Source organism: Ursus arctos, unplaced genomic scaffold, assembly GCF_023065955.2.
Source record: "Ursus arctos isolate Adak ecotype North America unplaced genomic scaffold, UrsArc2.0 scaffold_1, whole genome shotgun sequence".
Lineage (NCBI taxonomy): Eukaryota > Metazoa > Chordata > Mammalia > Carnivora > Ursidae > Ursus > Ursus arctos.
In genome coordinates this window covers 54,753,821-54,774,053 of record NW_026622763.1, presented here as the reverse complement: position 1 = coordinate 54,774,053, position 20,233 = coordinate 54,753,821, and the positions used below count along the sequence as shown (strand labels likewise).

General features: G+C 34.2%; 1 protein-coding gene across 4 annotated transcripts in view; it reads left to right on the top strand.

The window, feature by feature from the left end:
* The window catches only part of LNPK (lunapark, ER junction formation factor), an 81,812-nt gene that overhangs the window by 34,487 nt on the left and 27,092 nt on the right, over positions 1 to 20,233 (top strand). For all 4 annotated transcript variants that reach the window (XM_026492505.4, XM_026492506.4, XM_026492503.4 and 1 more), the window contains exons 6-8: positions 2,182 to 2,222; positions 8,789 to 8,872; positions 8,955 to 9,006. In XM_026492505.4, coding sequence (XP_026348290.2) covers positions 2,182 to 2,222; positions 8,789 to 8,872; positions 8,955 to 9,006 — 177 coding nt within the window. The remainder of the gene's footprint in view (positions 1 to 2,181; positions 2,223 to 8,788; positions 8,873 to 8,954; positions 9,007 to 20,233) is intronic.

The following is a 20,233-nucleotide window of genomic DNA, read 5'->3' as shown; positions in this document are numbered from 1 at the left end:
AAAAATGAATAAACAAAAAGCATAATCAGACCTGTAAATACAGAGAATAAAGTGATGATTGCCAGAAGAGAGGGGAGTGGGAGATTGAGCAAAACGGGTAAAGGGGAGAGGGAGATATAGGCATTGAGTTATGGAGTGAATAGGTCATGGGAATAAAAGGCACAGCATATAAGGAATACAGTCAGTGATATTGTAATAGTGATGTAATAAGACAGATGGTAGCTATACTTGTGAACACAGCATAATGTTTAAACTTGTTAAATCACTAAGTTGTATACCTGAAACTAATGTAGCATTGTGTGTCAACTATACTAAAAAAACATAGGAAGCAGAAAAAGGCTTATTTGGATTAATTAGAAACTTGTGAAACTGTAGGTGTTTAAATTTTGTGGTTGTTCATGGTGTTATGTGACAGTGGGTACTTTGCCGAGCATATTTGAATCTACCATGTGTTATTAAATTAGTAGTGTCAATGGGGAGCTTCATTTACTCTCATGAACTTAATCATTATCAGTTACGTGAACTTTAATCAGAAATAGAAGCTGTCTATCTTAACCTGCCCAGCCCCACAGCAGTTTGATGGCTCAGCAGTGGTAAAGTTTTATTGTGATATTTTGAGCTCAGGGCCTAGAGTGTAATATTTCTGCATGAAAAGAATCACCTTCAACCACTGTGATTGAATGCTGACTGGCTTTGGAAAATTAGCTTTTGCTGCAGAGTTGATAATGGTTCTTAATGAATTCAACCTAAGATTGCAAGACATAACAATCCTTATGTGCAAAACCTATACGGCTATAAAGTCATTTAGAAAACAAATATCATTGTAATGACACAAAGTGATTTTTTAAAAAGACAGCACAAAGTTAAAACAAGAAGCAAGATCTCCATTCCCCCCGAAATTTGCAGCAAGTATGTGATTTAAGCTCAAACAATAGTTCCAGCGGTGTTTTTCACACTTGATCTTATCCAAAAGAGAAGTGATCCAGCAGTGATTTTTAGACTTCATGAAGTGCAAAGGAAATTTCCATATTTCAAAATCCATTTAACTGTACAATTGAGGGCCTTCCAGTTATCTTCAATTGAAAGTGATTAATTTGCAATGTAATGATAAGAAAAGGCAAATATCAATAGAAGAATTAAAGAATTCTGTAAGTGCCTTCCAAACGATGAATATACTCAATTAAAATCATGTGCTTGTGGATTGATTTCAGTATTTAGCAGTACCTATATGTGTGAAAAAACATTTTCAAAAATCAAATGTGTAAAACCTCATGATAGATCAACATTAGCATATTAATATTTGCAGTTTTGATGACAGGGAACACTAACTCTGAACCTAATTTAAGTGAAATGTTGTCTCCTCACCCAAAAGAAAATAATTCTGTTCTTTTCGTTGATAGGCCTATGTTATGAAAAACCTGAACTCAATTATTATTGTATTTGAATTTTATCAATAAAGATTTGTGGAAAGCTGTTTAAAAATACTGATTTTTTTTTTTGCTTTTAAATATTTTTTGCTTTAAAAATACTGATTCGATTTTGCCTTTTGGCCCATAATGCCTAAAATATTTACTGTCTGGCCCTTTATAGAAAAAATTTGCTGACTTCTGGATTAAGGGATAAATGTTTGGTTGGTCTTATCTAACTATAGATGATTATTCTCTTTAAAGATGTTAGCAGACTTTTTTTTCCCCTTTAGTAGTAAGTCTGCTAACACATTAAAAACTAAAATATTTTGAAAAATTATAGTAAAATCTTTGTATAAGTTTGTGTTTGGATTTTTACATAAATAATATATTTTGATTTGGGTATTCAGATGTTTGCTACCCCAGAACTTTAATGAAGAAATAATAATTTTATTTATAAATTTAATTAAAAATTAAGAATAATTACTTAAATTTTATTTGATAATATGTTTAGGTCTTTTTAATTTTTGAAAGGTGTTTTATTCTATATAAAGTCATTTTTCCCTATTTAGCTTTGTAATATATAGGCAATAATATGAGATATATATATATATAAAAAGATTGAAATAATTTTTATCTGTACACATCAGTGAGAAATTCTAAAATAAGAAAGTTTTCTTGTGGTTGCTTAATATATATCACTTGGCATACTGTTTTTAAGATATCCAAGTATCTTAATAGCTGATTTAGCTTTGATTTATATCTTGTTTTCTAGATGAAGCATTGGATGATTTAAAATCCCAGAAGAAAAAAATAGTAAGTTACTGATTTAAAATTAATTTATATAAAACAAATACATTAAGAACTGAATAAATAATGTTTATCTCTTGTAAGTAGTGACTATTCAAATAACGAGTATGCTTTTAGATAGCATTTTAATGATGAAGCTAAATTATGAATATTTTTGCTAGTTAATAATGATTGACAGGAAAAAGTTATGTGGACTTTTTTTTACATCTAAGAATCTATGCAGTTTGAAGCTGAGAAGCGGGTAACTGAATCATATTGGAGGATTAAATGAGGCAGAGGGGTAAAAAGGTGGGTATCCAGATTGATTATTGGGGTCAAAATAGGATCAATTATCTACGGATGTCACTTCTTGGGTTTTCTGGACACAATAAGGCTACGTAAGGCTAGGAGAGAGGGAATCAAGAAAATTGGTTGTAAAAGTCAAATTTAATATGAAAAAGGGGAAAGAAAGAATTTTTTTTCTTTCAGTTTCTATCAGCAGCTCTGATCACCTGGGTATCTCTTGTGGGGCCAGTTAGATGCATCCTTCAGATGTTTGGAAAGGGGGCCAAGCATAAGAGAAGAAGGGCCCTAGATATTTAGAGGGTGATATATCATACTCTCTAATAAGTAAATTGAACTTGGTATTTGACTTGAATTTATATATGCTTTTTTAAATAATTATTTTTGAAGTATGAAAATGATAATTGATAGCAATGGCATGTTATGTAGGAACTTAATGAAATTTAATCAAATGCATATGATCAATGTATTTTAGTGTAACATGTAATAAGTAACAATTATGTATGAAACTAATAAAAATTATGAAGGTTAAGATTAATGTAAAAATTGTTCTTGGTGGGCACCTGGATGGCTTGGTCGGTACAGCATGCAACTCTTGATCTTGGGGTTGTGTTCAATCCCCACAGTGGGCCTAGAGCTTGCTTAAAAAATTGTTTTGTGAATTGGTTGTAAAAGACACTGGTCTTAAGGGTTTAAGTGCTTGCAAAATAAAGGAACTTTAATTCTGAAAGGATTTATTTGTTTGAGCTTCTTCAGTGTTCTGTAAATTATTTATCAACATTGCATTGGCATTTTTAATGGTCTTGAAACATAGAAATATTCCCTTATATCTTACAATATTTCTTGCATTCCATGCATTATGTAACAGCTGGAAATTCAAAGTGAGGAAATACTGATGGTTCTCAGTAATATAGAAGTTGTGATATGATTGGTTTGGTTTGCTGATGTGATAAAAAGAAGAGCTGATAGAGGTGATCAGAGTCAAGCCCCACTTGTACCAAAGTGGAGAAATTTTTATTAAAGTAGAAAATACAAGGAGGAAGACAAAGAAAAAAGAAAAATAAAGAAGAAAATAAAAAAAAAATTAAGCGAAGAGACGCTGACCCAATATCAGTGCTATCACATGACCAGAAAGCAGAATCTTAGAGAACAAGTAATTGGGCAAAAACTTAATAGAGTAACAGAGCAGATTTGGAAAACTCTGAAAAGACAAGCCAAGTTATTTACTTCTTCTTTAATAGCCCTTGAAGGAATCACAACATAAAGCTGCTTCATCTAGGTCTCACAGTTGGAAACTTTAGTTCATGGGTCAACAGTTGTCTGTATCTAAATGGTTCAAGAGGCATCAAAATTGCTTTAGTATGTCATATTTCTTGCAGTATGATTAAAGAAAAATAAGTTGGCTGCTCCAACTCATTTTATTAATAGGGAACACAATTTGCATTGACTTGACTGTTGTTGGTTATGACTGTTGCTACTGGGAACTAGTCCCTGGCCTTTATTGCTCAAGCCCTTAACAGAGCTGCTTTGTTTGAGTTGCTTTACACTTTGTTTAGAACAATAAGTGTTAGGGGTGAGTTAGTAAGGAGCATGGTGCTTGCTGATCATTGTGCTGATAACGAGAGAAAAAGAAGGGGCACTTCTTCTGAACAAAAGCTAAATGTAATAAAAACTGATCTTGTTCATAGATGTTTAAGTTTAAACTCTACATTTTTTAGCTTTAAAAATACTTTTATTTTGAAATGCCTGTAGGAAAATAACTATGAGTCTAAAATTATCCAACGCCCATCCCTCCTCTTTCAATAACAAAATGAATACAAATTATATTTACTACTTGACATTTTATTAAAGGCGGTTTCCTTAGGGATGCGTCTCTTTATTCTGAATAGGTTTGTAATATAATTTGTAATTTGTTTAAGTGTAATTTGTAAGAATAAACATGAATTATCAATTGATTAAAAGGTTACTTAGGAAAATTAGTATCTTGACAGTGTTTTAAATCTAAGAACTTAATGTAAGTATTTACTTATTAAAATAAAGCTAAGAATTAATCTTAAATTATCTAAAAAACTCCCAAGTCTAGATGTGTACATTTTGCTGCTCAAAAAAGCATTCAGCTTTTTTAGAAAAAATTACTGTTTAATAGATTAATCCCTTTGCATCCATGAGCATTCCATCAAAACAGTTCAAAATCAGGATCCATCAGAACACGAGTTGAAATTTAAGTGGGTTCATGAAAATGCTGTACTTTTCCAAGAATAGTATTTCTTCTTCTTCTTTTTTTTTTTTTTTAGATTTTATTTATTTCAGAGAGAGAGAGTGCGTGGGCACACAATGTGGGGGGTAGGGGAGGTGGGAGATGAGTGGAGGGGGAGGGAGAGGGAAGGGAAGGGGAGAGAATCTCCAGCAGGCTCCAGAGGCAGGGCTGGATTTTGTGACCCTGAGATCACATGACCTGAGCAGAAACCAAGAGTCGACCTACTGAGCCCAACCGACTGAGGCACCCAGCCACCCCTCAAGAATAGTATTTCTGTGTGGTAATTCCTTTCTGGCATTTCTCAGGAAATTTATGTTTTTCTGAATCCTGAGAAAAATCAGTTGAGAAATTAGGAACATGGAAGGAAGTGTTATAATTCTCTGAGTATTATAGCCTAACAATTAACTACAAATGTTACTGGTTCAAAGGAATCCACTAATGCCAATTGAAAGAAAGAGCAAGAAACACTGACATGCTGAGCTATAGGTTAATGTGGACATTTGTGCAAACAGGACAGGAGCATGTAGTAGAGAAGTCTTACAATCTAATTAATCAGTCAGTCTTGCTTTTGTGGCCATATTATGTTTTATGGGCCCTGTCTCTTGTTAATAGTGAGCTATTCTTGCAAATAAGTAATAATAAGCTTATAGATATGGCATATTTTATGTACAATCCTGTGAATGACATTCCGTGAAATAAATTTTAGAAGCAAAAGAAGTCCTTAAATTAGCAAGTTCAGCATGTAATTCTGCGTAGGGCTGTTGACCTCACTAGAAGTTTCAAATGTTGTATTTTTATATTACCTAACAATGTTTGCTGCCACTTTCCAGTATTTGAATATTCACTGTAGGCTAGCTATAGGTCTTTGTAAATTTATAGTAGAAGAAATGCAGAGAGAAAAGATGTGACTTATTGTGGAATACTCCTTTGTGAAATCAGAAAATGACGTAAAATCTGAACTAGTAAAAACAATATTGATTTCAGCAGTATAACCCAAATCAGGGTAAACAGACGGTATTTTCATCATTATAAAAAGGTGAGTTTAAATAATGCAACATGTACCCTAATGCTCTGAGTTAAAGATGCTTTGGGGCTCACTTCTAATAATTTGAGCAGTCAATATATAACAAAAGAAAATTTTCTACATCTAGAATATTTGCCATAAAGCAAAGATAAAGAATATTGGATAGAGCAATTGATGCTTTGTGTGTTTTAAAATTATATTTCAAGCATGATAATTTAAATATTAAATATTTATAGGATTACCTTTTAAAATTAAAATTTTTTTCTCAGATTGGTTTGTTAATCTTCCCTTCTTTTAGTGTTGTCTATGATGAAATGTCTGTATCAAGTAGAAATAATTTTTACATGTTACTGAAATATATAATGTTGTCAAAATATTGGTTCATAATAAACTGTTTATCTTCTTTTTTAAATAAAAAGCTCTGAAACTTTTAGTATAATTTATCACAGAACAACAATTCACTCGTTATTCATTCTGTTTAATCATTCGAATGGTAACGAATATCATTACTATTTAAAATTTTTAAAAATATTATGAAAAACAGGGGCGCCTGGGTGGCACAGTGGTTGAGCGTCTGCCATCGGCTCAGGGCGTGATCCCGGCATTATGGGATCGAGCCCCATGTCAGGCTCCTCCGCTATGAGCCTGCTTCTTCCTCTCCCACTCCCCCTGCTTGTGTTCCCTCTCTCGCTGGCTGTCTCTGTCCTTGTCGAATAAATAAATAAAATCTTAAAAAAAAAATAAATAAAAATATTATGAAAAACAAAGCAACTTGTATTTTAGAGAAATCTGAGAATCTAATTTTTTATTCCTGAATGCTGGGATGAATATTTTGGGTGTTTGGAAACACTGTTGTTTTCAGACTGATTCTGCATAATTGGAGTATCATTGACGATTATGTGTTATTGTGTTAGGTACTGTTATAGACTCTTTCTGTTATTATTATATTTAAAGTGCCTAACAGTGCTATGAAGAAAATATTAGTGTAATGCTTTACAAAAAGAGACACCGAGGCCAGTGACATTGCTCAAAGTCTTTCTAGGTAATTAAGAATGGAGATATGCTCTGAACCCAGATTTTTTCTGACTTCAGAGTTTAAAGTTTGTTTTTTACACTGATCAGAATGTCTCTACTTAAAACAAGTTATTAACATAAAATGTTGTATGGATACATGTGTTAATTAAGCTATTATGTGAAAAAGTTTTGTTAGAAGTGCTAAAGAAAAGGAGAATAGATTTACATCTTTTAGTGCTTTAAAAAATGACTGTATTGAAGATACTTTACATGAACATAGACATAAACATAAACATGAATATTTTCTGAATGATGTACCAGGTGTTGCAGTCATTTGATGAAGTGGCATTTTGGTTTTGAGTTTTGTGTTGTTTTAAAAATCACTGTGTTATCTAATCTTTTTAAGCCTAGCAATCATCTTTGTCTAGAACTGTGCTGTCCACATCAGTGGCCAAAAGCCCATGTATCTTTTAAATTTACATTGTTTAAAATGGAATGAAATTACAATTCTGAAATTCCTCAGTTGCACAAGCTTAGTGGTTACTAAGCACATCTGGTTTAGTGGTTACTGTATTGTGGAGGTATAAACCATTTCCATCATTATGTAAAGTTCTGTTGCCACCACATTGGTCTAAAACATCAAAAATTAATTTGTAGAGATCAGCAATTTAGTTCATTGATATTCCATGTAGATTCCATGAAGGCTATGTTGATTTAGGGATATATGATGTATCCTTTTTCTATCTTGACTCCCAGTTTTTCTCAAGTTTAAAGTGATACTGCAAACATTTCCTTTACATCAGAACATTAAATTTGCTTGTTTTGAGAATTTATAATTTTGAAATAATTAGGAAAATGTTTTAGTTTCACTAAACCAAGGTTAAATCATTCATCTAAGCACTTAGCTTCTTAAATGTTGATTGAGTTTTTAATGAGGAATCCATTAACTACTATTGGGTAGCATATTTTTAACTATATTTTTAACTTGGTAAATGTGCTCTGTTTTGTATTCTAAAATAAATGACCTTTGGAATAAATATGACATTTAATGAATCTAAGTGTCTATCAGTGGTCACTGAGAAGGAAAAGGTCCCATTCCAATTTTTACAAAGCATTTTCTTCTATACATTATCTATTTGTCATAATACAACTGTCTTGTATTAAAATTAAACTTTTTCTGATATTGGGCCATAACTGCTAAAATGATACTTTACTAGTTATTGCTTTTTAAATTAAACCCTGTATTAAGCCATAGAGTGACTTGAGTGTATTGTAAATAAAATGCTATAGTAATGAACCATTTTAATTACAGTCCCTAGTGTGAGTATAGAACTCAGTAAAATTTTTACTTAAATTCTTACTATGGTTTTTTTCCCTCTAAAGTTGTTTGAATCTAAGTAAAAAAGGGGGAGCTTCAGCTTTTAAAGTCATTTGAGCAAATTCCATGGCTGTTCTCCCAGTGAGTGAGTTTTCACTGCATTTGCAGCAAGCTAATTGCTTCTGCTAATAAATAATCTAAAATCGATGCTGACAGCAGCTAATTGGCACAGAGATTTTATTTTGTAAAGCTCTTGGCTAACGACCTTCTTTAAATTAATAGCATTAAGTGCTATGAGGAAATAAATCTGAGGAATTGCCTGTCACTTGCTTGTCATGTCTAATAACTTCCAATAATGATGGCTGATAGATTTTTGCACATTCCATTATTGAAGTTGGTGCATGTAATTATTCTCCTCATTATATGTAAACAATTAGCAGTATTTGATATTTCCTTGCAGTAAAGCTGTTAAATACAAGTAACATATTAGAGTTTAGAAGCCATTTTAAAATCTGGATTTTAATTATTTGAATGTAGGAAGTCTTTGATGCTATCTGGATATATTATATGTTGTTTATTTTAAGCATTGTACTTGAACACTTTTGGAATAGGACTTATAAAAATAAGTCATGTGTATGTTTTGAAGTGTGGCAATTTATGGAAATTTTTGTTCGTAGCTTGAAGAAGTCATGGAAAAAGAAACTTATAAAACGGCTAAATTAATTCTTGAAAGGTTTGATCCAGACTCAAAGAAAGCAAAGGTAAGGCTGTTATATCACTGCTATTTTATTATAAATAGTGCATTGTAGTAGGTCACTGTAATAACATTATTGTAATTGACAGGAGTTTGAGCCGCCATCTGCTGGAGCAGCTGTAACTGCAAGACCTGGACAAGGTAAATAACTTTGTAGAAACTGCTGCTGCTGTTGGAAAGATCCATATTTATCCAAGTGAGTTCAAAAGTGTGATAGAGGTGTGTAAAAACTTATGTAGAATGCTTTTATGTTAATTTATATTTGGTAATATGGGTTATGACTTGGAGTGGATGGCAATAAGTTTATTTCATTTTGATTTTTCAGGAATATGTTGAAAAGTAAAGATGTTATCTGTTGAGATTAAATATATAATTGGTTTTAAGCTTTTGAAATTTAAATAATTTCACCAGTATTTTGTAAGTTTTTTTCCCCTTTCACATGAGAATCTCTTAGAATACCTTATGAAAATTCTTACAGGGACACTTCAGAGGCTCAGTTGGTTAAGCAACTGACTCTTGGTTTTGGCTCAGGTCATGATCTCAGGGTCCTGATACTGAGTCCTGCATCAGGCTCTGCACTCAGCATGGAGTCTGCTTATTTCTCTCTTCCTGTCCCTCTGCCTCTCCCCTCCATGCTCCCGCTCTCTCTTTCTCTCTCAAATAAATCTTTTAAAAAAAGAAAATTCTTACATTTTTATGATTTGTTTTTGAGGAATTTAATGAAGATTGTTGTCAAGCTTGAAGTTTCTTCTAAGAACACTTTTATTTAGGATAATAAGATAATTTAGAAATTTTGAATTTCTAATAATTTAGAAAAAATTGGAATTACTGCCATATAATAACATTAACTCTTTCTTTTTGAGGTTATATTACCAGATTATTAAGCCATTACTATTATATCATTAAATATTATGTAAAAGTTAAAAAGTCATTATTTTAAGTGGCTACATGAAGTAATTCTAACATGTGAAAAGATATTTTTGAGTTTGTATTGGCTTTCCTCTTTGTTCTCTTCTCTAGAATATAATAATATAGTTTATAAGGCTTTTATTGCAATATAGAATATATTATTTTTAAAAATTTAAACTTCTATATCTGTTAATCATCAGAATTATAGCTTGGTTTATTTTATTTATTTATTTTTTTAAAGATTTTATTTATTTATTTGACAGAGAGAGACAGCCAGCGAGAGAGGGAACACAGGCAGGGGGAGTGGGAGAGGAAGAAACAGGCTCCTAGCGGAGGAGCCTGATGTGGGACTCGATCCCAGAACGCTGGGATCACGCCCTGAGCTGAAGGCAGATGCTTAACAACTGCGCCACCCAGGCGCCCCTTATAGCTTGGTTTATAATGTTAGGATGACATTTAGAACTTTGAGAAGTCAGTTCTTTATAAATGTTCACAAGGACCATGGGTACTAAATAAGCCATAATAGTTTTAGGTTTTCTAATTGGCAGGGCTATATGGGAAGAATCCCACCCACTCCCATTTTCTATGAGTAGGATTTGGTTTATAGAAATATGAGCCTGAAATTTTGATGCATGTAAAAGTTTACATATGATTAGAATAAATTAGATACTTGCTCTGAAACTCCTGCCTACATAATCCATTCAAATTTTTCTATAATTTATACTTTCTAGTAATTTTAAAAAGAGTGGTGTATCAGCCAGGGTTCTATAATTTTTACAGTCCCTTGTATAACTGGCACTAACTTTTCAAAAATATTTTTAAAATAACTTTAGGAAATATATTTTTTAAATGTGGTATTTTGCAGAAAGCTCTTGCTGTTACTTAAAATAATCTGTTCTTTTCTCTCATAAAGAAAAGACATATGACCTCTTTACTGACATTCTTAAGTACTTATTAATATTTAGGCAACGTAATTTCCTTGAAAAATCTAAATTCATTTTTCCTTAGAAGCTTTGAAACCCAAATACATTTTTTCCTTCTGATATCATATTGTAGTTACAGAAAAACCATTGCTTGTCTCTGTGCTCTTGATTCCTGTGGCACTGCTTTTGGATATCCTTTTAGGGAGAATTAACCCTTAGCTATAATATAAATAAATTGTTTACTTAAAAGAACGTTTTAAATAATTCTTAAGTGCAAACACCATGGAGAATACAGAGAAGAATATAATATAGTTTCTGACCTTAAGCTTATAAGCTTTTTTTTTTTTCTTTAAAAAATATTTCTTCTGGAGTGTCCTGTTCTAGTATTACTAGTTCTTCCAGGTCTGTAGTAACTAATTGGTGTTCGGAATTTTTTCCTTATTTAAAAAAATTCTAAACTATATCTCAACTTCATTCTACTTTTTGAGAATTATAATTGAGTTTTCTTGTTTAATCTTTTCAGATCTCTTTTAGGTTCTTATCATTTTGTAGGTGACTTAGTCATACATTGTATTTATGTTTAAGTTCTGTGTTCCTGTGAATTTAGTCAAATATTAATGTCTTTGCTTGAACCATTGTTATTCATTCTTTCCTTCCTTCCTTCCCCTCTTTCTCCTCTCTCCCTCTCTTTTCTTCCCTTTTTGTCTTTTACCTGTTTCTGAACTGGTGGGATATAGAAAGGGGGGAAAAAGTATAAAATATATGTGTGTGTGTGTGTGTGTGTGTGTGTGTGTGTGTGTATGCATATATATATATATATATATATATAATGCAAGAGAGCTAGTAAAATAAGTACATATATATATATTTTACTAGCACTCTTGCATGATTGCTGAACTAGAACTGTGATTCATGTATAGAAGATATCTTTTATTTTTTATTACTTAGTGTTAATGATATATATTATACTGAGATTGATTATAAAATTTGAGAATAATATTCTTCGATTTGCTTAGATTTAGCACTAAAAGGAGTGTGATATTTACTGAACACAATAGTAACCTGACCATCTCCTCCTTTTTAATAATCTTTTAGAATATTTTTAGATTTACAGAAGAATTGCAGAGGTAGTACAAAGAATTCCCATATACCCTTGTACCAAGTTTTCCCTATTAACATCTTACATCAACATAGTACATTTGTTAAAATTAATGAACCAATATTGATTCACTGTTATTAACTTAAAACCCATAGATTATTCGGATTTCCTTAGTTTTTTATCTCATGTCCCTTTTCTGTTTCAGGATCCCATCCAGGATACTGCATTACATTTAGTTGAAATGTCTTAGGCTTTTTTGGCTGTGCCAGTTTCTCAGACTCTCCTTGTTTTTCATGACCTTGATCTTAGAAAATAGTGTTATTATTTGATACGAAGGAATAAATGAACATAAAAGGCAGATAAATGTGTATGTATACATATTTACATTTAATAGAATGATATGGTACTTCGGTGTTTAGCATTTATTCTAGTTCTGTAGGAATCATAGACTGAGAGTTGGGAAGGCTTTGTCCTTAGTAGATTAAAAAGTAATGAAGTTTGGGGTGCCTGGGTGACTCTGTTAGTTAAGTGTCCAACTTTTGATCTCAGCTCAGGTCTTGGCCTCAGGGTCATGAGTTTAAGCTCTGTGTTGGGCTCCATGCTTCGTGTAGAGTCTACTTTAAAAAAAAAAAAAGTAACAAAATTTGGATTTAATGAAAAAATGGTATTTGCCACTGTAATTTTCTTTTTCTTTTTTAAGATTTTATTTATTTATTTGACAGAGATAGAGACAGCCAGCGAGAGAGGGAACACAAGCAGGGGGAGTGGGAGAGGAAGAAGTTGTCAGGGAAGGCCACATTGATAAATTGACCAAAGTTATGGAAGAAGTGAGGGAATGAGCCATGCAGATATCTGAAGGGAGAACATTGCAGACAGAGGAATCGGCAAGTGCAAAGGCTGAGTAGAGAGCATGCCCAGATTGCTGTGGAAATAACAAGACCAGTATGACTGCACTGGAATGAACAATGGGGAGACTAATAGGAGGGGCAGTAAGAGAGGAAAAAAAGGATCATGCCGTGTAGGGCCTTATGGAGTATAGACCATTGTAAGAATTTCAGTTTTCAATTACTTAAAAAAAATGGTTTTTGTTTTGAGCAGAGGATTGACGTGATCTAAATTATGTTTTAAAGGGAAGGTTACTCTGTTGAGTCTGTAAAGGGAACAAACGTAGAAGAAGGAAACTACTTGGGAACCTATTGTAGTAATCTAGGATAGCATTGATTTGGCTTGGACCTTGGTTCAGTAACAGTGGAGGTGGTTTAAGAAGTCAGGTTCTGTATATATTTTGAAGTTAGAACCCAAAAGATTTCCTGGTGGATTGGATATAGGGTGGGAGAAGGAGGAATCAGAGATAACTTAGGATTTTGGCCTGAGTAACTGGGAAGATAGAGTTGTCATTTACCAAGATGTTAGAAATTGCATGAGGAGCACTTTTTGGGGAAGGGGGGGATGTTTGAGATGATGTGGTGAAGAACAGGATTTGATTTTGGACATGTGCATTTGAGATGCCAGACATTCGAGTAGATATTTTAAGGAAATGATAGAATATAAGTCTGGCAAAGAGGAATTATCTGGCTTGGAGATATAAATCTGGGTATCATCAATATGTGGACTGTATTAAAACAATGAGACTGGATGAGATTACCAAGGATGTAAATGTGGAGAAAAAAGAGAAAAGGACCAAGGCTGCCGTGGAGCACTCTAACCTTAAGATGTTGGGAGTAATGAGGAGGAGCCATAAAGAGGAACTGAGAAGTGGTCAGTGAGAGCAAACCCTGGAGAATGTGGGGTCCTGGATGCTAACTAAAGAGAGTGTTTCAGGGTAGTGGTCACCTATGAGAAACATTGCCAATTAAGTTTAGAGTTCAGAATTGAATATTGATTTTAACAATGTTGAGGTCCATAGTGATCTTGAAAATAATGGTTTTGGTGGAGGAATGAGGGCAAGAGCCTGATTAGAGTGCGCTTAAGAAAATAGGGAGTAGAGAAGTTGGAGACAGAAGAGACTATTCTTTTGAATAAGAGGGAGTGGATGGGGAAGCATTATGTGTATGTGGATGAACTTGTTGTATGAAAGAAATAGCATGTTTGTATGCTACTGGGAATGGCCTAGAAGACCAGAAATAATTGATGATGGAGAGAATGGACACAATTGATGAGGAGGCAAGAAGGGGTGGGATTTGATGTACAAGTGTGGGAGTTAGGTTTGATGGGAGCATGCATAGTTCATCAGTAGTAAGGAGTGAAGACAGAGAACATGGGCAGATACAGGTAAGTGGTGGGAATTGTCTTTTCATTGTATCTGTATTCTTAATGAGAGTGAGAATGGGGAAGATGTTATTGGGGGCCTGAAGAGAATATATAAAATAAATCTCTAGGGGAGTGAGAGAGTAAATGGATTAGGAAAATGTGGGAATGCCAGGGGACACTGATGTCCACTTAAAGTTAACAGTCATGAATTTGGGGCACCTGGGTGCCTCAGTTGGTTAAGCATCCGATTCTTGGTGTCAGCTCAGGTGTTGAACTCAAGGTCATGAGTTCAAAGCCCATGTTGGGCTCCACGCCCAGTGTGGAGCCTACTTATAAAGAAAGAAAGAAAGAAGGAAGGAAGGGAAGAAAGAAAGAAAAAAAAAGTAAGTTAGTTGACAGTCAATGAATATAAAGCATGGTTGCACATGTTTTCCAGTTGTGTTTAGCTGTATGGGTACAGGTGTGGAGTAGGAAGAGAGTTGGTCTTAACCAGTGTTGGGGTTTTACCTAATGGATTAAATAAAGTGATAAAGGGGCAGGGGAGGTGAAATTATTCACAGGGGAGTGATTATAACAATGTATTAAGGAATCTAAGATCATCATGAGGGAAATAAGGACATGAGAGGAAATAAGGACATGATGGACAGTCAGAGGTGTTGGTATTATTAATATAGGGGTCTGCAAACTACAAGACCTGTTTTATACGGCTCTTGACCTTAGAATTGGTTTTACATTTTTAAAGCGTTCTAAAAAATAACAAAGAAGAATAAGAATATGCAAGAGAAACTGTATGTGGTCTGCAAGCCTAAAATATTTACTTTCTAACAGTGTAATTATTTAATAACTAATGGATCATAGATCCTCTTGGAGTTGAAAGAATAATAGAGGAATTAATCTGGAAAGGTAACTGTGGTTTCAGAGTGGGATGCTTGAACTTGAAAAGGGTGCAGTTATCATTAATGGCAAGGTTCTAGGATTAGTTTTTGACTATAAATCCTTAATAGACTCTCCTATATGTGTTTCAAAAAGGAGCTACATATGCACTCTTTTTTACCTTTATACATAACCCTGCATCTCTACTAATGAAATTAACAAGAGAAAAGTCAATTGTATTCTCCCACAGCTAAATTTGAAATCAATAAGTATTGCAGAAAAGTTTAATGGCTCTAGAAAATGGATTATAACTTAAGTAGGTTTTTAGAGTTTACTCACTTGTGTTCTGTGGCATATATAGAAGATTAAAGTAGAAATCACTAATCTTTTTTGATCTTGACAACAAAGGGAGTGATATTTCATATTTTGCTGTTTTTTGAGATGTACGTTTGATTTGGAAAATCTGGAAAACACTGGCAAAACAGTAAATTCACTTTTTTGTGTTCTTAAGTGTTGTATCTATAGTGTTACAGTTATCTATTGTGTGAACAAACCACCCCAAAACTTAGTGGCTTAGAACAACATTAATTTGTTTTGCTCATGAATTTGCAGTGTTGGCAAGGTTTGGCAGAGATCGCTCATCTCTGCCTCACATCTCCTGGTGTTACCTGATTGGGCCTGGAAGATATACTACCAAGATGTCTTATACACATGGCTAACAAGTTGGTGCTGGCACTCAGTTTTTCTCCACATAGACTTCTCTTATGGGTTACTTGGACTTGCTCCAACGTGGTGGCTGGGTTTTAAGAGCAAGCAGCCCAAGAGACAAAGAGTAGTCCTGAAAACTGGGGCACCTATATTCTCTTGGTAAAACAGTAACAGAGCAAGAATTGAGGGAGGAGACATAGACATCCTCCTTCCCCCATTTGATGGGAGGCAAATTTTGGACCTGTATTTTAAAACTGCCACATGTTCCTTAGTACAGGTAACAAAGGCATTTAGATCCCCAACCATTTTTCAGTGTTCTTCTTAAATGCCACCATTACCATGAACCCTTCCTGCATCCCATTACTGAGTTTTTAATCTCCTCATTCTTGGCCCCTCCATGGTACTTTGTTGGTTCCTTTTTTTATGGCACTTAACCTGGTGTTTCATGATTTTGTGTATCTTTGCTTGCCACCTCTATATGCAACTCTGCATTCCATTCAGTAGTGCTTTACTCATAGTGGCTGCTTAGTAAATGTGTTGAGTTGAAGGAAATAGAAGACTTTTTTTTTTTTTAGAATTAACGAATTTTGTTTAAGTGTTGTAGAGTAATGATTTACGAAATGGGACCTTGGTGAACTGCAAGGTATAGGTTGTTTAAAGTCGAAAGGTAGGAGTCAAAGTAGAAATAAATCATCAAGGTGATGAAAAAAAGTAAATATTGAGATAAGGAACTATAAAACAAAACATATTCTTTTTTAATTGAAGTATAATTGACATACAACATTAAATTAGTTTTAGGTATACAACATAGTGATTTGACAATTGTGTGCATTACAAAAGACTCTCCAAACTAAGTGTAGTTATCATCTGTCACCATACAAAGTTAGTGCAATATTGTTGACTATATTCCCAATAGTGTACTCTTCATCCCTGTGACGACTTTGTTTTATAATTGTAAATTTGTGTCTCTTAATCCCCTTTACCTATTTTGCCCCCCCGCCCCCATTCTCTGGCAACCACCAGTTTGTTCTCTGTATTTATGAGTCCGTTTTTATTTTGTTTGTTCATTTGTTTTGTTTTTTTTAGATTCCACATATAGGTGAAATCATATGGTAACTCGTCTTTTTCTGTCTGACTTATTTCACTTAGTATAATACCCTCTAGGTCCATCCATATTGTTGCAAATGGCAAGATCTCATCCTTTTTGATGGCTGAGTAATATTCCATTGTGTGTGTGTGTGTGTGTGTGTGTGTGTGTGTGTGTGTGTGTGTGTATCTATCTATATCATATCTTTTTGATCCATTCATCTGTCGATGGATACTTAGGTTGCTTCTATGTCTTGGCTATTGTAAATAATGCATTGAACATAAAGATGCATATAACTTTTCAGAAAATTTTTGTTTTTGTTTTTTTCTGGTAAATATTCAGAAGTAGAAGTTGTATGGTATTTCTACTTTTTATTTTTTATTTTTTTGAGGAACCACAAAACTGTTTTCCATAGTGACTGCACCAATTTACATTCCTACCAACAGTTTACAAGGGTTCCCTTTCTTCCACATCCTTGCCAACACTTGTTGTTGCTTGTCTTTTTGTTATTAAGCCATTCTGACCAGTGTGAGGTGATATCTCATTGTGTGTTGATATTCATTTCCTTGATGATTAGTGATGTTGAGTTTCTTTCCATGTGTCTTTTGGCCATCTATATGTCTTCTTTGGAAAAACGTCCACTTAGGTCCTCTGCTCATTTTTAAATTGGATTATTTGTTATAAATAATATAAGCAAAATGTATTCTTAATTTAAAAAGCAGGAGAACAAAATAGTAAACTAAAGGCTGGCAAGTGGTATATATGATTAGCATATTTTCTGCTTGTAGGTAGCTTGTTTGTATGATCTGAAGTTAGGCTGAAAGTCTCAGTGTAGCAGGCAACACATATTCAGCTGATTAACAATCTTAAATCTGTCTGCAGTCTTAATTCCCCTTGCATGTAGCATAACATTTATAGGTTCTGAGGATGAGGATGTGGACATGTTTGGGAGGCCATTATTCTGCCTACTACACCATCTAAGTTGGGTAATAGGCAGTTGGAAATTTGATATTGAAATGCAAGAGGAAAGTAAAGTTATTTCAGAGATGTTTATTAAGCTCTATGCTAGTTACTTGCCAAATCCTGGGGCTGCAAAGATGCAGTTTTTCTCTAGGAGCTCTTGGTTCAAAGGAGTATGCACATGTAAATAATCTTAACATACTAAGGACTGCAGTGAAGGTAGGCACAAATCATAATGCATTATAAATTTTAGTAACAATTTGCTTTGAGAGTGCATTGGGAAAGGACTCTCAGGTCTACTTCACATGCAAAGATAAGAAGAGAAAAACAAGTTGGTACCTTGAGGGACTGCAAATAGTGCTATGTGCCTGAAAAAGGGATGTAGTGTTTTAGTGAGGGAGGGATAATTATGAAGTATTTTGTATGCAACACTATGGAGTTTGGGACTTTATCTTAAATGCAACACGGAAAGCCTCTGGAGGCTTTGCATTTTAGAACACTTTTTTTTTTTTTTGTAATATGGAGCAAGGATTGGAGAGAGCAAGGCTGAAGACATGGAGATTGATTAGGATATTATCTAATATAGAAAAGAGATAAAGGCCTGAACTACATAAAGTTGTGGCAAAGGAGTTGAAAAAGAAGGGATTTAAAAGATAATTAAGATTTAAGGGTAGATTGACAAGATTTGATGATACTAGATTTGGATAGTGTGGAGTGGGAGGAGGTGTCCAGATATCACCTAGGTTTTTGGCAACTGGTTAGATGTTAGTGTCTTAAGCAAGGTAAGAAACGTAAGAATTTGAGTAGTAGGTTTATGTAGAAGATAATGGATTTGCTTTTGGCTTTGTTGAGTCAAGTGACATCCAGGTGGTATGGTTTATAGGTAATTGATTATTTTATATGAAACTCAGGAAAAAGGTTAAGGTTATAGGTACAGATTAGGAATCATTGGGACGTATAGATGATAGTTCTTCAAACCATGGGATTGAGTGAAATTGCCCAGGGAAAGAAAATAGAGTAAGAAGGCTATGACAGAACCCCAGGGAACATTAACATTTAAGGGTAGAAGGAGAAAGGAGGAACTCAGGAAAAAGAAGGCATGATTAGAATTAAAAGCAGAACTAACCTGGTGTCTAGAACGTTGAAATGTAGATGGGATGGCATCTGCTGTCATAGTCTGCAGAGGGTCAAGTTTAGTAGGAGACGAATGAGGTCATTGAATCTGATAGGTTGTACAAAGTTGAGGGTTGTCCAGAGTTGTCCAGAGTTGTTGTAATGAAAACTGGGATTTGTATCCTGCCTCTATCTCTTATGTACTGTGAGACTTTTGACAAATTACTTAGCTTCTGAGCTTTGGTTTCTTCTTTTGAAAACTGAGGGTTTGAATTTTCTCAAAGAGTTGGTCTTAATATTAGGCGACATTAGTAAACTCACATTAAGCACCTATTATAGTTCCTGGCAGATAATAGGGATTTGATAAAGAGTAGCTGTAACAGTAATGGTGATAAGTTTGTTGGTAACCAAACCAATGGTGCCTTCAGTGGTAAGTGATACTGTGGTAGCTAAGAAGGAGAACAAAAAACAGATTGTGTTAGGTCGAGGAGTGAAATGTTGGACAAGATCTTTCTTTCTTTTCTTTCTTCCTCCCTCCCTTCTTCCCTCCCTCCCTCCCCCTTCCTTTCCTTTCCTTTCCTTTCCTTTCCTTTCCTTTCCTTTCCTTTCCTTTCCTTTCCTTTCCTTTCCTTTCCTTCCACTCTCCTTCCCTCACTCCTAACTTCCTCCCTTCCTCCCTCCCTCCCTCTTTTTCTCTCTCTTTTCTTTTTCCCCCTCTCTTTCTCTCTCTGTTTCTTTATTTAGCGTTTTTTTTTAATTTAAATTTTATCTATTTATTCGACAGAGAGAGAGATAGCCAGAGAGAGAGGGAACACAAGCAGGGGGAGTGGGAGAGGAAGAAGCAGGCTCTCAGCAGAGGAGCCTGATGTGGCGCCGGGACCATGCCCTGAGCCAGAGGCAGCTGCCTAACCACTGAGCCACCCAGGCGCCCCGAGAAAACAGTTTAAGTAGAGAAGTAGGGTAGAGGCTGAATTTAAAGTAGCTTATTATGAGTAGGTTACGTAGAAGATGATACAGTGAATATAGACCTTAGAAAATTTTTTGAAAGTAAAAGGAAGATATACCAGGTGCATGGTCTTTATTATTTTGATTATTTAAGGAAATCATATAAATTTAAACAAAAGAGACCAGAATTTATATAAATTTAAAAATAGAAACTCTCCTGAAGCTATATCCCCATGTCTCACTTAACTACATTTAATAATCACTTATAAAGAGCCAAATTCACCCTAAATTTAAGAATCTCCACTTTTGCATATGTGAATCATTCAAAGGCTTTTTTTGGTGCTTTTTCTTATGAGGCTGAGAACTGGATGTAACGTTGGTAAAACCTTTGACCAGTGCTAGGGAAAATATGAGGATTGTCTTTGTAGTTTTGCCAACACTCTTTAAAGAAATTTGAAACCCAGAGTGGATAAAAGACTTTTTACTTTGCATAAGGAACCG